Source organism: Sceloporus occidentalis, unplaced genomic scaffold (genome assembly GCF_023333645.1).
Source record: "Sceloporus occidentalis isolate IW3139 unplaced genomic scaffold, rSceOcc1.0.p SCAF_2, whole genome shotgun sequence".
Taxonomy (NCBI): domain Eukaryota; kingdom Metazoa; phylum Chordata; class Lepidosauria; order Squamata; family Phrynosomatidae; genus Sceloporus; species Sceloporus occidentalis.
This window is the reverse complement of record NW_028316982.1, coordinates 128604497-128621933: the sequence shown is the minus strand read 5'-3', so window position 1 is coordinate 128621933 and position 17437 is coordinate 128604497. Positions and strand designations below refer to the sequence as shown.

Below are 17437 nucleotides of genomic sequence, written 5' to 3'. Positions count from 1 at the left end.
TATTCAGTAGGATTAATATAGTTTGCACTAGAAAATGTATTTAGGTCATAGTTGTCACTATGTGCATGAGGAATTTCATGTATACATATATGAGGGTTTTTAAAAAAAACCTGAGGATTTCACATTAGCCATATATTCACTCCCATATTTCTATAGCATTATCATGCCCTTTCCCTAATGTCTATGTGGGAGTTGCCTGTGTGGACCATGATCAACCAGGAACTCAGCCAAGTGTGGAAATACAGGGACCTCTCACCAGGCAGATCTCAGTGGATGGATTTGACTGGTTCCCTTCGGGAGTCTCAATAATACAGACTGCACACTGATCTCGGATAAAGTTTGCAAAATTTAAGCCCTGGAAAATGTAAATAATGGGTTCATAAAACATAAAAAATATATGAAGTATAATTCAAAAAGCTCTGTGTATTGTACAATGTGGGTGTCTCAAAGGTGCTACAAGATCGCTTTGCATACTGATATTTCAGATTGACAAGACTGTGTCTTTGGATTCTACATACATTATATTTATGCAAAGGGATCTTGTAACACCTTTTGAGACTAACAGAATGAAAGAGGTTGTAGCATAAGCTTTCATAGGCCCCATTCCTACTGGGCTATAAATCAAATCAAGAATTGGATTATAGAAACATCGTTCCCATTTGAACTCGCATTCAATCCTTGTTTAAGGAAAATCGTTCCCATTTGAATCCGTGTTCAATCCAACTTTGATCAATTTCTCTAGCTAAAACCCGAATCAGCGGCGCATAACCCGAGTTATCCTGACTGCACTTTTCCAGAGGTGTTTTGTTTTTTTGTTTTTTGTTTTTTTGCAGCTGCCGTGTTGGATCCACGGCAAACTAATGGGTGTCCGAATAAGGGGAGGAGCAATGTTCAAGGGGCTATCCAGGGGTGTCACCAGCTTTGTCCTCTTTCCTGGCATTCCCGGCGCCATTTGCCCCCATTTGTGTAGCCTTTCTCCAGTGTTGTGTAAAACTTTTTTAAAAAAGAAGAAAGTTAAAGTGGGTTTTTTGGAGAGGGAGGGGAAAAGAAAGGAAAGAAGAGAAGGGATATGGAGAAAGGGAGGCTGGCAAAAACTTTTTATGAGTGGAAAAGAAAAAGAGAGAGAACCCAAAACCCTGAATGTGGCTCCTGCATCCAGCCGTGTTTCCTTTTTTGAGACAGAAAAGGGGTGGCTGGCTGCTGCATATTGGGGTGGTTTGAAGATGAAGGGGGGGAATAAGAAGAAGAAGGGGGATTAGACATCATTGTGACATCTAACCGCTTAAGTGCTTGATTGATAGCTTTAAAAAAAAACAGTTCCAGAAAGGCAATGGGAATGGGGAACAAAAAAATGTGCGTCAAAATACAATGGAGAAATATCAATGGGAATGAGAACATAGGTCAAGAAAAACCGAGTCCGTTTGCTCCCTTTTGTAATGGAAACGATGGACCTGATTCGAATACAACTCAGAAACTTGATCCGAGCCAGACTCACAGCGATATACGTCGCTTTATATGCCAAGTGGGAATGGGGCCATAGTCTTGTATACTTCCTCAGATCATAGAATCATAGAGTTGGAAGAAACCACAAGGGACATCCAGTCTGGGGTTGCATGCACAAACTCTCAATCAAAGCATCCCCGAGAGATGACCACCCAGCTTCTGTTTAAAGACCTCCAGAGAAGGCGATTCTGCCACACTCTGAGGGAGTGCATTCCAATTTTTGAACAGCTCTTACTGCCAGGAAGTTCCTCCTAATGTTGAGGTAGACTCTCTTCACCTATTGCTTGCATCCACTGTTCCTGTTCTAACCTTTGAAGCAGCAGAAAACAAGCTTGCTCCATCCTCACTGTGATACCCCTTCAAATACTTAAAGGGGGCTATCATATCACTTCTTAACCATCTCTTCTCCAGGCTAAACATACCCAGCTCCCTAAGTTTTTCCTCATAAGGCATGGTTTCCAGACCACCATTTTGGTGGCCCTCCTTTGGACACCCTCCAACTTGTCAAAAACCTCCTTTTTGAATTATAGTGCACAGAACTGGACACAATATTCCAGGTGAGGCTTGACCAAAGCAGAAGAGTGGTACTATTGCTTCCCTTGAACTAGACACTCTGCTTCTATGGATGCAGCCTAAAATAGCACTGATCTTTTTAGCTGCCATATCACACTGTTGACTCATGTTCAACTTGTGGTCTAGTAGGACTCCTAGATCCCTTTCACGTGTAGACTCATTAAGCCAGGTGTCCCCCTCCTATATCTATGCACTTCATTTTTTCTACCTAAGTGCAGTACCTTACATTTCTCCATGTTGAAGTTCATTTTGTTAGTTTTGGCCCAACTTCCTAATCTATTAAGGTCATTTAGAATTTTGATCCTGTCCTCTGGGGTATTAGCTACTCTTCCTAATTTGTTAAGCATACCCTCTATTCCTTCATATAAGTCATGGATAAAAATGTGGCACTCTACTGGTCACTCCTCTCCAAGATAAAGAGGAGCCATTTTGAGCACTCTTTGGGTTTGGCTGGTCAACCAATTACAAATCCACCTAACAGTTACATTGTCTAGCCCACATTTTACATGCTTGTTTGCAAGAATATCATGGGGGACCTTGTCAAAGCCTTACTGAAATCAAGATATGCTATATGCACAGCATTCCCTTCATCTACCAAGCTGGTAATTTTATCAAAAAAGGAGATCAGATTAGTCTGGCATGACTTGTTTCTCAGAAACCCATGCTGACTTTTTGTGATTATGGTGTTGCTTTCTAACTGTTCACAGACTTTCTGTTTAATGATCTTTTCTAGAATCTTTCCTGATATTGATGTCAGACTAACTGGATGATAATTGTTGGGAACTTCTTTTCCCCCCTTTTTGAAGATGGGGACAATGTTTGCCCTCCCCCAGTCTGCTGAGATTATTCCTGTTCTCCAAGAGTTCTCAAAAATTGCATTTGTCAATTCTTTTAATACCCTTGGATGTAGGTCATCTGGTGCTGGAAACTTAAATTTATTTAAATTAGCCAGGTATTCCTGTACTTCCTCTTTACTTATTCTGTGCTGCATTTCCCCTAGTGTGACCTCTGTTCCATTTTCCTCAGGTTGAGCACCCTTTTCCTTTTGTGAGACGACTGAGGCAAAGAAGGTGTTGAGTAATTATTTCTTTTCTCTGTCCACTTTTAGCATTTCGCCATCTTCTCCACGTAGTGGCCCTACCATTTCCTTCTTCTTCCTTTTGCTATGGACATACCTAAAAATCCCTTTTTGTTCTTCTTAACCTCTCTAGCAAGCCTGAGCTCATTCTGTGCTTTTGCTTTTCTGACTTTACCCTTACATGTGCTAGCTATTTGTTTAAATTTCTCCTTGGTGATTTCCCCCTTTTTCCATTTCTTATACATATCCCATTTAAAACTTACCACATATACGCAACAATAAATTCACCTTGCGTGTAAGTTGAGGTCAGGGTTTGGGGCCAAAATTATAGATTTTGCCATGACCCATGGATAGGTCGAGGGTAAAACTTGGAGGCTCCTTCAGTGTGTGTATGTGTGCACATGACAAGAGAGACTCTCATTGAGGATTTTCTGCATCGTTTCAGCCAGACACACAGGCAGGAGGGGGGACTTTTAAACAAATAGCAGGATCAATCAATCACCCAGGACCCTTTCTGCTTGGCTCTTTCTTGCTAAACTCCTCTCCGCACCTCATGGGTAAATCTGAAAGAGCTGCTATCACATTTGCATAGTGACCTGTAAATAAGACGACCTGGGATTGGGGTCAATTTTGAGGGATACATTTTTAAACTTACCAACAAGTATATATTTTGGACTTACCAACAACTATGCCTGGCTTCTCCATTCCACTCTATAACAAACTCCAGGAGAACATGATCACTCCCAACTAAGCATCCCACCACTTGCACCCCATTTACCAGGCCATCCCTGTTGGTTAGGATCAGACCTAAAATAGCTGACCACATTGCTCTTCCACTTTTTGGACAATGAAATTGTCTTCCAGGCATGTGAGGAATTTGCTAGACCTTAATGGTTTGGCTAAGTTTGATTTCCAATAAGTATCAGGATATGAGAGAGTGATAATCTGTTCTAGAAAGCCATCAACCAATTCCTCCATCTGAGTTGGGGGCCTGTAGTCAGATGCAGGAAGCAGAAATGAATCAAAGACTACAGGAAAATTTGGACTAGAAACAAGAAACAAAGCTAGAGAGCAACTGATAGAGATTTGCAAGGCCAACAGGCTATTTATAGCAAATACCTTCTTCACAAAACCAGAGAGGAGACTGTATACATGGACATCACCAGATGACCACACTGTTGCCTCTTCCACTTTTTGGACAGTGAAATTGTCTTCCAGGCAAGTGAGGAATTTGCTAGACTTTAATGTTTTGGCTGAGTTTGATTTCCAGCAAATATCAAGATAGTTGAAATCACCCATCACTACTATCTCTCCTTTCTGAGTGTGTGGTCAGATGTTCTAGAAAGGCATTATCCAGTTCCTCAGTCTGACCTCTGGATCCGTAGTAGACTTCCACAGTAACATCTCTGTTGTTTCCCACTCCTTTAATTTTTATCCAGATGCTCTCCACCTGGCTTCACAGGTATAGACATCCTTGACATATAATGCTGCTACTCCTCCTTTCCTGTTTGACCTATTATACCGCTCTATTACTACATTCCATTCATGAGACTCGTCCCACCAGGTTTCAGTGATGCCTACTGTATCGTATTTGTTTTGTTATGCTAGGAATTCAAATTCATCTTTCTTATTTTCCATGCTCTGTGCATTAGTCTAGAGACATTGAAGACCATGGGTCCTCCCCACTAGCTGCCTGTGTAAAGTTTTTTGTCTCCCATTGTTGGGTCCCTGCGCTATTTGCTTTGTTCTCTCTGTAACAGTTTTGCTATTAACTCCAGCCCTTGATGAACTCCTGCCTTCCAAAGTACTCTCTCCCTCTTCCACATAACTCCATGCATCTGAAGCATGGAGACTCCATGCATCTGAGACAGTAGACCAAGTCTACAAAGGCTTTTCCTACACTCTCTTTGATTCAGTCTCAAAGATGCTACAGGGTCCCATTGTATACTGATATTCCAGACTAACATGGCTATGTCTCTGAATACAGTGTGATGAAGTGAAGGTAATGTTCCCAGATATAGATATATCTGTGACTTTACTTAAAGAGTGTGTGTCTGCCTAACTATGTGTGTCTAACTAACTATTAATAAATACAGTGGGCCTGCCACATCAGCAGGCTAGTGATCTATGGATTCAACCACCTGTGGATTCATGTCATGCACGCTGACATGAATGCACACACTTTGCCTCCCATTGAACAATATGGGGCACAGACATCCACGTTTTCCCCCATCTTTGGAAGGGGGCATGAAACAAATCCCTGCGGATGAGAAGGGTCCACTGTTCTCTAATAGATTCTGGACATTACTACACATGGATTTTTTTAATAGTCTTTATTTAAAGATTACAACAAAAAAAAGGTTTTTACATATTCATCAATCTCTTCACAAATTCTCTTATCCCTCCATTCCCCCTCCTACTATTGCTAATGGCAGTAGATACAATGATTACAGCTCTTCTTAATATATTCCTCAATTATTGAATCCCACCTTTCTTCTACTCACACCTTGTGTTTATGTTTTGTTAGCTAGCAAAGATCATGCATTGTTACACACGCTTTTCTGCTTTACATACAAAAAAAAGTCTTCATGTACTGTTTTCAAATACACGTTGATATCAATAACCAGTCCTCTATCTCTGAATAAACTCAACTCTTTACAAAAATTCACTAGTGGATCCCATATTTGTTTTCCTTTGGATTTGGCTCTTAAAGGGAGGCTCCTCCCTCCATAACTGTCATCTTCCGGCCTATGAGGGAGAGAATAGGCTGGCCCAGCTCCATCGGGGCTAGCCTGAACAAAGAGACTCCTACCTCCATAACTGTCATCTTCCGGCCTGTGAGGGAGAGAATTAGTCTGGCCCAGCTCCATCGGGGCTAGCCTGAAGAAAGAGGCTCCTCCCTCCTTAACTGTCATATTTCGGCCTGTGAGGGAGAGAATATTAAGAGATGACATGACAGCCATATTGAAATATTTGAAGCAATGTCATATGGAAGAAGGAGCAAGCTTGGTTTTTTGCTGCTCCAGAGACTAAGACACGGAGCTGTGGATTCAAACTACAAGAAAAGAGATTCCACCTAAACATTAGGAAGAATTTCCTGATGGTGACAGCTGTTTGATAGAGGAATATACTCCCTCAAAATTTGATGGACTTTCCTTTTTTGGTGGTTTTTAAACAGAGGCTGAATGGGTGTGCTTTGATTGTGTTTTCTTGCATGGCATTTCTGAATGCACTTGTGGTCTCTTCCAGCTGTATGATTCTGTGGTTCTATGATTTTATTTGTCTTCAAACCAAAATATTCCTTTCCCCAAGCATTCCCTGGATAGCTCACTGCTCATATTTCCTCTAGCAATCAGTCCATTAAGCAGAAGATTATCAAGGAAGATAAACAATCTTTCCTCCAAGGATCACCAAAAATGGTGTAGCACATCCCATCATCCAGAATTACAAAGCACATACAGAATATATGGCCAGCAAGCATGACAGGAATCATGAGCCTGAAATATTGTAAGGTTTCTTATGTTTTAGAATGAGTGACTTTTTTTGTATTCTTTCTGAGGTTTTCTATACAAATTCATGATATTAAAGGAATGTTATGTTTTATGTACCAAGGAACACTATAATAAGAACTAGGAAGCTGCATTGAGCTAAACAAAAAGCAGTTAGAATTCATGGCCATTTTAATTCACTTTTCAAATAACTTGTGATGTAAAATAGCCAAAACCATTTTTATGAAACACGGGAGACAATAAATGCTGACTGGTATGGTGCTTGGTAGTTAAATAAATAGTTAAGATGCTTTCAATGCCACGTGGCAAAGCAGTACAAAACTGTGAAAATACTTTCTGTAGCATCCAGTATGGTGGGGAGCTGAGTTTGAAAATCCATGCCACATAATGCAAGTAGGAAAGCCTTGGCATGTACCAGCTGCAGCATCTGTGTTAATCAAGAAGTACAAAGTCTGAATTTAATGCATATAATTGGCATGTGTTAGGACCTAGGTGTCTCTGTACATATTGTGCAATATGATATAGCATTCTAGAACCTGGTTAGCTTCCCCTGAATCTTGCCTTGTCTGTTTGAACCTTGGAACTCACAACAAAATTCTAGTTTTTTTTCCAGAATTTGCACAGAACTCTCTCTTTAAAAACAAAACCCTTGCAAAAGTGTGTTCATAGTGAACAAACAAACAGTTGTCACTTCTGCTGATTTTTAATTTTATTAAAATGTTTCAAACAGGATTTTGTGGACTTCATGGTGCTTTGGAGAATTAAACCATACAGTTTGGAGTCATTTTGGCTGGTTTGGGGGGCCAGAAAAAAAACCTCAAAAAGATATTTGTGAGCTGGGAAGTCTTTAGGGGGCTGAGCAAAAGTGGGATTCAGGAACTACATGCCAATTATAGCCCCACTTTGCCTATCTTGACACTACACAGCAAGTATCGTGTATCCTATGTGATTTTTATTTCAAGACATTAAGCTTCTTCTTCGTGGTCTCTGTGAAGCACACAAATGGGTTATTCTGCACCTGCACAGCATTTCTGGATCCTACTGGAATCACTAGGGAAGACTTTTGGGTGGTAGCTCCACCCACCCTCTATATAGGAAGGATGTCTTCCCGCCCTTTCTCAGTTCCTTTTGTCCGCTGCGTGAGCAGCTTAGGAACCTCGCTTAGAATCGCTCTTGGTTTTGGACTCTGATTACTGGTAACACGCCAACCTCTTGACAATTCGCTCTCTTCATCCCTGGGCTTTGGTCTAAAGATGTCTGCATACTCTTTTAAGAAGTGCTCTGAATGTGGGACAAATATTCCAGCACTCAACGGACACTCCTTGTGCCTCCTCTGCCTGGGTGAGGACCACGTCCCTACTTCCTGCCCTCACTGCATAGCCTTCACACCGCAGGCCAGGAAGAATAGGGAGATGCGCCTGAGATCCATGCTCTACGTGCAAATTTGAAGCCTCCCTCTACCTCTAGATCCCCTGCCAAGGCTGCAGCCACCAAGGGCAAGCTCTCATCTCTGGCCTCAGGGGTCCCTGCCAAGGCTACTGCTGCCAAGGGCAAACTCTCTTCGGAAATTTCTGGGTCACCAACCCTAGACAAATGGAGGTCCACGGACCAGGATGTGGCTGGCCACCCATCCTCACCAAAGAGGAAGAAGTCCTCAGACTCCTCCAAACCAGAGAAAAGAAAGCACAAGTCTCGGGACAAGTCCAAGGACTCATCTCACCATTCTGGGAAAAAGTCTCATCCCTGTCTGGACTCCCAACTCCAACCATCGGTCCTGTACCATTGCACCCGCCCAGCCCGCCGTCACCAAACTGGGCTCAGTACCATGCGCCCAGCCAGCACCTCAACCTCAGCTGTCTCCTCGTCCCGACTCCCAGGCCCAACCAGACACAGCCATCTTCCTGCATTTCTTGTCTGAACCCTACCAACTCTCAGAGGGTGAAGAGGAAGCTTCCCCTTTCACCCAAGTGGTGATACCAGACCAACTCTCCCAGACTTCGGAGGTTGTTTGTTTTGAGGACAAACAGGACTATGATGCATCCTCTGTCCTCGCTGAGCCCCCCGGATGGGATGTTGTTTTTGATCAAGCTACAGGCACTTATTTTTTGCCTCTAGACCCTTCTGAAGTCCATGGAGGCCGCTTTGTTTCAACCTTTCAACCTGTTGAACCTCTCTTGCCTCCTCCAAGGTCATCTGTTGCATCCATTCCACTTCGGTCTCGCATCTCCTTGGCTTCCCGAGTGGAACCAGTTCAACTTCTGCTGTCTCCCTGCAAGTGCGCCCCACGTTGCCGGTACCGCTAACCACTCAGGCCCTCTCGGTTCGCACCAGAACCAGGTCAGCTTCCACTGAATCCGCAGACCACTCCATCTCCGACTATGTTCATGCTCAGCAGTAACAGTCTCTCACCTTTCTCGAGGCCCCCTCTCCTTCGGATGACATTTTTTCTTTCTCAGAACAAATGATCCGGATGGGCAAAGCCCTGAACACTGAAGTCTTCCATGCAGACTCTCAAGTTCTTGACCCGATTGATGAGAGGGTTCAGGACAAGGTCCCAAATCCAACCTCCATTGCATTCCTGCCATCCATGTCCAGGATTGCAAAGAGTTCTTGGCCCACTTTGTCCATGGCCCAACCTTCCACCAAGAAACTTGACAATCTGTACCATATCACACCCTCAGAAGAGATTTCGCTGCTTGAACATCCTTGCCTGAATTCAGCAATTGGGGAAGCCTCCCAAGTCTGCTCAGTCCTGAAGACAGCTCTGACCCCCAATGACAAGGAGGGTCACAAGCTTGACCCCATGGCACGGAAATCCTATGTCTCCGCAGTCCTGGACCTCAAAATCCAGAACTACTCAGAGTGTATGGCTGCCTACCAACAGCAGTTTTGGGAGAAAACTCTTCCCTTGTATGAAGACCTCCCTGAAGACAAGAGATGGACTGCCATGGCCATCCATGCAGAAGCTCATGCACTGGCCTCCCACCAGATCTCGGCGGCCTGACAACTCTCGGGCGCCCTGGCCCTCAGACATCACGCCTGGCTAAGGCCTTCGGACCTAACGCCTCAAGCCAAACAGGCCATCGAAGAGCTCCCCTTCGATGTTACGGGACTGTTACATAAGGAGACTGATGAGCACATAGACTTCGAGAACAAAATGAAGAACACAGCCCGTAAATACGGTATGTCTTCTTCCTCAACTTCTCACCCTCCTTTCTCTCAACACCATTCGAGATGGCAAAGACCTCCCCTACCCCAGGGTAGATCCAACCAGTCTTCAGGCTACCAACAACAGTGCTTCACTCCCCACCAACAAGGGAAGCGCCAACAAAAACAAAAATACAAGCAACCCTTCCATAAGAAGGGTGCAGAACAAGGCAAGTGCTGCTTCTGAAGCTCCCCGGCACACTTCATTCTGTGAACTCCCTTTGGGGATCACCTGGCCCACTTCCACTACTCTTGGGCTTCCATAACTCCTAGGTGCTTTCCATCATCTGTAGGGGTTATGCCCAGGAGCTGCAGTCCTCTCCCCCAAGGGGCATCATTCTCACCACTCCCCCCTCAGACGCCCTTCTCAACGAAGGGCGCTCCTTGCTTCAAAAAGGGGCCATCGAATGCATCCCTCCGTCCCGGACCCAACAATGCCCCTTCTCTTGATACTTCATTGTTTCGAAAGCCACAGGCAACCTCTGTCCCATCCTGGACTTGTGTTTTCTCAACTCTTGCTGGCTGGTTTGCTACCTTGGATCATCGGGATGCATATTTCCACATCAGCATCCGAGAGGACCACCGGGACCTCCTCGCCTTCTCTGTCAGCCCCGACTGCTTTCGGTACCGCGTACTGCCCTTTGGACTTTCCACTGCACCGAGAGTTTTCACAAAGTGCACGGTCATAATTGCATATCTCTGCCAACAAAACATAATCATCTTTCCTTACCTCAATGACTGGTTGTTCGTGGCCCAACCCAGGCAGATGTTCCTCTCCCACCTCGAGTCGGCACTCTCTCTCCTTCATCACTTGGGACTCATGATCTACAGAGAAAAATTCACCCTCTGCCCAAACCAGTGGGTGCGCTTCATAGGGGCCACCTTGGACTCCACAACCTGCAGAGCATACCTTCCTCACAACAGGTTCCTCAACCTCAGGTCTGCAATTCATCACCGCCTTGCCTTCCAGCGCATCACTGCGCAAACAGCTCAGGTCGCCCTCGGCCATATGGCATCCACGACATATGTCATGCCGTGGGCCCATCTCCGCATGCGTCCCTTCCAATCATGGCTCCTCTCAGTCTTCAACTCTGCCTTCAACAATCCACAGAAGTGGATCACCGTTCCAAGGCCAGTCACCCATTTTCTCCGCTGGTGGCTCAAACGTGGAGCATTCGGCCCTGACCCAACTTTCGGTATTGGTCTGAGAAATCATCCTAGCCTCCCAAAAGCCTTCCACTCAGCGCTCCTACACGCTTAAATGGGCTAAATTTTTGACTTTCCTGTCCTCAGCAGGACTCACCTCTTCGGAAGTCAATGTCTCCGTTGTCTTGGGCTTCTCCATCACCTCTCAGCATCTGGACTCTCTATTTAGTCCTTAAAATGCTACCTTGCGGCCATTTGTGCCCGCTACCAATTCTACAGCCGGCCATTCTTCTTCACTGATCCACTTGTGAAGATATTTCTCAGAGGCCCTGCCAACCTAAGGTCACCTGCAGTAATCCCAATCCCTGCTTGGGACCTCCAGCTCATCTTAGCAGCACTCGCTACCTCACCCTTTGAACCTCGGGCTTCGTGTGATCTCAGACTCCTCACCTGGAAAACAGCCTTCTTGGTAGACATTGCCTCAGCATGCCGGGCCAGTGAACTATGTGCCCTCTGTACGGACTCTCCGTACTTGAAATTTTTTAAGGACAAGGTTGTCCTCCGTCCGGACATTTCCTTTTTACCAAAGGTCGTGTCCACCTTTCATCTCAGTCAAGACATCATTCTCCCAATGCTAGCCCTGAACCAGACCACCGACACCGAGCGCCGACTCCACTCTTTTGATGTCAGGCAGGCGTTAGCCTTCTACCTCAACAAGACTGCGTCCTCTCATCATTCTCCCAAATTTTTTGTCAGCTATTCCAACCCCAAAATGGGGCTTCCAGTCACACCTCTCTAAATGGGTGACTTCCACAATCTTCCTCTCCTATGAGATCTTTGGGAAGACTCCACCTGCTCGAATTCGAGCCCATTTCCACCAGAGCGGTAGCATCATCTTCAGCCTTTCTCTCCGGAGTTCCCTTAGAGGACATTTGCAAGGCTGCAGTATGGTCACAACCTTTGACCTTTATCAGGCATTACAGACTTGATACCAGACACTGATGTGAAGCAGCCTTTGGCAGAGCTGTTCTCCTTTCCGGATTGCACTAAGGTTAGTTGACACCTGTCAAATAACTGACAATCACACTGTTTTTCTGATTTAATAATTTATTTATTGCCAGGACGCTCCCTCCTCCACAGAGGACTAAGCTTGCCAGTCTAGCCCATTTGTGTGCTTCGTAGAGACCACGAAGAAGAAGGACAGGTTGCTTACCTGTCACTGTAGTTCTTCAAGTGGTCATCTCCGAATCCACACAAATTCCGCCCATCCTCCCCTCTCTCGTGTCCTTCTCTCTTCCTTGTCTGCTCTTACGGCAGACCTTTTGGAATTGAGAAAGGGCAGGAAGACATCCTGCCTATATAGAGGGTGGGCGGAGCTACCACCAAAAAGTCTTCCCTAGCAATTCCAGTAGGATCTGGAAATGGTGCAGAATAAACCATTTGTGTATTCACCGATGACCACTCGAAGAACTACAGTTACAGGTAAGCAACCTGTCCTTCTCTGATCTATCCTTGTGTGGTGGTGTGGTTGCTAGAAGACTGCAACATGTGTTGAACTCAGGCGAGCTAACGTGACCTGATAATGGAAAATAATTGTAGGTATGAGTTCAAAACTTTACTTCTGATAAATAAGATTACAATTTTTCCTTCCCTTCCATGTCAAGAATCTACATCATCAGGTGATGATGAAGATGATGATGATGAATCTGAAGACAGAAGTAAGTACTTGTGATTTGGGGTGCTAAGCCATCAGTACTCAGTCTTTAGAAGCAATAACATGACTGGCAAAAGAGTGGATTTTATACTTCAACAATATCCATCACTGAGCCAAAATGTCTCAGTTATTCACATTGCCCATGTTCTATATTTGTGAGTTTTCTTGTTGGTGAAAGACAAATAGGAGCAATGCTGTTTGCTGGTAACGGAGGATCCCAGTACTGCCCCCTAAGGAAGAAATTCAGTTTCCTCTGAATGAGGCCAACCTACTGAACAAGCAGGGCATCACAGTTCTGCCACATTGTATTCACTGAAAGACACCATGGGACATTCTTTGGCAGGACAGAAAAAAACGTTGGCTGGACAGAAAAACATAGCCGATTTGGAAAAAGCAGTACATTTGTTGGGACACCTCTTGTTTCAGCACGTTGCCTTATATTTCCTTTGGCTTATAGGAAGAACTTTTATGGCAAGTGGCTGCAATTTGGGTAGCAAATCTGTACAGTGTAGGTCTACTTTGTTGTCCCAAAGTGCATTTCAAGGACTAAAATGTTTTATTGTATTGCATGAAAGTTAATATAGCACAGTATCTTTGTCAACATCTTTTAATTACTATTCTCATAGAAAAGATAGGATTGAATCCCTGGATGATTTCCTAGAAGGTGTGGTGGTTAAGATTGCTGCCTTTAAAAAAAGTCCCTTGAAGGTTCACAAAAAGATGAACAAGGGCTGATGTGGGGGCATGTTCTTCCCATGCAAATATTTTGGCCATAGATGCCTAAATTAGGCTGAACACACATATGGAGGTGGTAGTCTTGAAGCTAGCAGAGAACATTGCTGGATGAGTGAGGGACTTCTCTTTAACTCAGTTCAAGTTTCATCCCACTCAAGTTTCATCCCAAACTACTCAATCAGCTGTTACTTGGCCACAAGAAAAGAGGAAGTAATTACAGTAGACCCTTGTTATACGCTGGGGTTTGGTTCCAAGATCCCCTGTGGATAACAAAATCAGTGTATGCTCAAATCCCATTAAATATAATGACATAGCAAAATGGTGTCCCTTATAAAAAATGGAAAATAAAGGTTTGATATTTGAAATTTATACTTTTTTGGAACATTTTCAAACCGTGGATGGTTGAATCCATGTATAAGAAATCCACATATAAGAGGGGCCAACTGTAATTAGGCAGAAGTGATAGAATCATAGAGTCGCAAGGCTGCTCAAGGGCCATCCCATCCAAATCCCTGCCATACAGGAAGACACAATCAAAGCATTCCTGACAAATGACCATCCAGCCTCTGTGTAAAGACCTCCAAAGAAGGAGACTTCACCACACTCCAGGGGAACATATTCCACTGTGGATCAGCTCTTGCAAGTCAAGTTCCTTTTAGCAAAATAGTACTCTAGAAGAGTTTCATGAATGTTTTGCCCAGTCCCACTGAATAGTGCAAGACTAGGTGAATCTATCCTTGGCCACATAGCCCGAAAAACCCACAAAAAACTATGGATGCCGGCCATGAAAGCTTTCGACTTCATGTCCTTGTTCTCATAACATTAAATAATGGTAACAATACCTGTCTCCTTAACTTTGGTCTGGGCAACGTCAAGAGGCTGCGGGACCAATTTTTTGGCCCTTTCCACAAAGACTGCTAAAAAAGCCAAAAATCTAGTTATCTGGAAGTGTGTAAAAGGTTTAAAAGACTATTTTTAAATGTGCAAAGTGGCATTGACCTATTTAAAAGGTAAATTGTAGTTTGTGGAGACATCCAGGAAGTGTAATTTCATCTCTCTGCTTTTGCCAGAAAAAAAGAAGAAGAAGAAAGAGGCAGATCTTAGGCTATGGAAAGCAGTCTGGGGGTTGTGTCCAGCCCCAGGGCCACACTTCAACCACTTCTGACTGAAGGAGAATTATTAAAATTCATCTGAACTATGTTCCGTTCAACTGTTCCACAGAATAAATCACATTTCATGTTTGGCCAGCTGACATGATGTGTTTTTGCAATTGCTGTTTTTTATCTACAGTTGCTCCATACTGGACCCGTCGTGAGAAAATGGAAAGGAAACTACTGGCAGTACCTGCTGCAAATACTGTTCGCTTTCGCTGCCCAGCTGCTGGCAACCCAACTCCTTCTATATATTGGCTGAAAAATGGTAAAGAATTCAAAGGAGAGCACCGTATTGGGGGCATTAAGGTAAGTCATCATCAGTGGGCTAATCTTTGATTTGTTCATCAGTGTCCAACTGGTTAATTTCCAGGACTTGTCCATCTGAGCTTTTATTACTAAGCAGTCTCAAAAGGACTATTGGACATGGGATCTATTATCTTTAACAAACCGACACTTTCTCATTCTAGCTAGTACCCTCATAAAATCCAAATTGATTTCCCAAATGTGTATACTTTTTTTTAATGGAAAGTGTAATTTGGACACAAGGATGAATTACATAAAATGATCAGTTGTACAGGTCCAAAACACACTGTATAAATAATCCAGTTTGAGATTGCTTTAACTGCCCTGGCTTAGGGCTAGGGAATCCTGGGAATTATAGTTTACTGTGGAACCAGAGCTCTCTGACAGAGAAGCCTAAATGTCTCACAGAACTACACTTCCCAAAATTCCCTAGCATTGAGCCAGGGCAGTTAAAGTGGTGTTAAATTGAATTATTTCTGCAGTGTGTTTTGGACCATAGATAAAAATATAAGATCAATATGAAATGTATATATTTTAATATGATTCATGTATTATTACATCTGTTACATATTATTACATATTATATATCAATGTTATACATTGCTTTATATACTGTTACATATTGTTATATCTGGGATTTCTTTATTGGTTGCTGACACATTGTGAATTTCTGCTGATGCTCATGAGAATGTTTTCATATTGCTGGATTGCAATGTATATAAACAGCAGGGCAGATTTACTGCTGCGTAGTATATATCATTGTCTTAATCTTTCCAATATAACTCTAGCATTAGAATAATAGAATAATGAAGTTAGAAAGGCCATCCTGTCCAACCCTACATGTAAGAAAACACAACTACATTGTCTCTTGAGAGATGGTAATCTCTTTAAAACCTCCAGAGAGGGAGAGTCCACCATGCCTTAAGGCCACTGTCAAAACCATTACACTGTTGAACAGTCAAGACATTCTTCCTAACCTGCAGGTGGGATCTCTTTTCTCTACTGACTGGAGACACTCTCTGGGTTTCATCTGTGAACCAATTACAGATCCATCTAATTGTAACGGTTCTCCAGCTTTTCTGTAAGAATTACACGGGGGAAATTGTCAAATGACTTACTGAAATCAAGATGCATTACATCCACAGCGTGGCCCAGTCTTCCAAACTTGTAACTCAATAAGGAGAGAGACAGAAGATTAGTTTGGCCTGCTCGTTTTTTGCTTGTTTGTTTTTAAACAATGCTGGCTCTTAGAAATCACTGCATTACTTTCTAAGTGTGCACAGACTATTTGGTGATTTGTTCTGGAGCCTTTCCTAATTTCTGAATTTGTGGACAACATTTACTCTTTTCCAGTCTGCTGAGACTTCTCTTGTTTTCCAAGAATTCTCAAGATGAACAGTGGCTCTGAGGCTGCATCAGCAAGTTATTATAGTACTGTTGTATGCAGTTAATCTGCCCCTGGAGACTTGAATTCAGTTACAGTAGCTAACTGTGCATTCCTGTGCATGTATCATTTGTTCTGTTTTGCCCAGTTAAAGCACTGTTTTCTTTGGGAGGAGGGAGACTGAGGCAAAGACAATACAATGGGGCCTTGCTATCTGCAGACTTGCCATTCACGGATTTAAGCATCTGCAGATGGCAAACCCCTGTTGTCCCCAATGGCACCTTGTGTACATGACTGTGCCATCATTAGGGACATGCATGAGCCACCATTGAGGACAACAGAGGCTTAAGGTCCAATGGATTTTGGTATCCATTGGGGGAGAAGGGAACAGATCCCCTACAGATACCAAGGTCCCACTGTATTTATCTGCTTGGTCTTCTTTCTGTCACCATTAACATTTTACCATCTTCTCTATACAGTGGTGCTACTGTTTCCTTGTTCTTCTCTTCTGCTAAACATAATTTTAAAGAAAGAACTTTTAAAATATTTTCAGCTCTCTAGCAAGCCTGATGGGAACCATCAGTATGTATTGATTTCAGTGCTGAACTAGAACTCTCATAGAGCAAGGTTCAAATTCCTGCTCATAAAAACTGCCTATGTGATCTTGGGCAGCCTCAAAATTTGCATTGGCAAACCTCTTCTGAAACAGCCTTGCCAATATCCCCATGATAGTGTTGCATTGAGATCACCATAAGCTGGAAACAAAAATAGCAAAAAATACAACAAAAATAACAAAAAAACAAGGCTGAGCTCATCCCGAGCTTCTGTTTTACTGACTTTCTCCCTCTCCCTCTGTGTATTTGTATGTAATCCTCTTTGGTGCTTTCTCCCTTCTTCCATTTTCATTTGTGTATATATACACACACACATATAGAAGCTCATATGAAATATCTCTGTACATCCACACTAGTTACTTTGAGACACCTCCCTGTTTCCTTCCTTATTGAAATTGCCTTAATCTTTAAGAAACTCTCATAGATCATGAATTCCCTTCCCTTCCCTTTGAACAGTTCTGACCATGGTATTTCACCCAATATTTCCCTAGGCTTTCTGAAATAAGCTTTCTTATAG

The 17437-nt window shown here is 43.3% G+C and overlaps 1 protein-coding gene across 6 annotated transcripts in view; it reads left to right on the top strand.

The window, feature by feature from the left end:
* Nucleotides 1-17437, top strand: part of FGFR3 (fibroblast growth factor receptor 3) — an 88953-nt gene that overhangs the window by 27932 nt on the left and 43584 nt on the right. For all 6 annotated transcript variants that reach the window (XM_089510952.1, XM_089510951.1, XM_089510950.1 and 3 more), the window contains 2 exons: nucleotides 12681-12734; nucleotides 14756-14925. In XM_089510952.1, coding sequence (XP_089367078.1) covers nucleotides 12681-12734; nucleotides 14756-14925 — 224 coding nt within the window. The remainder of the gene's footprint in view (nucleotides 1-12680; nucleotides 12735-14755; nucleotides 14926-17437) is intronic.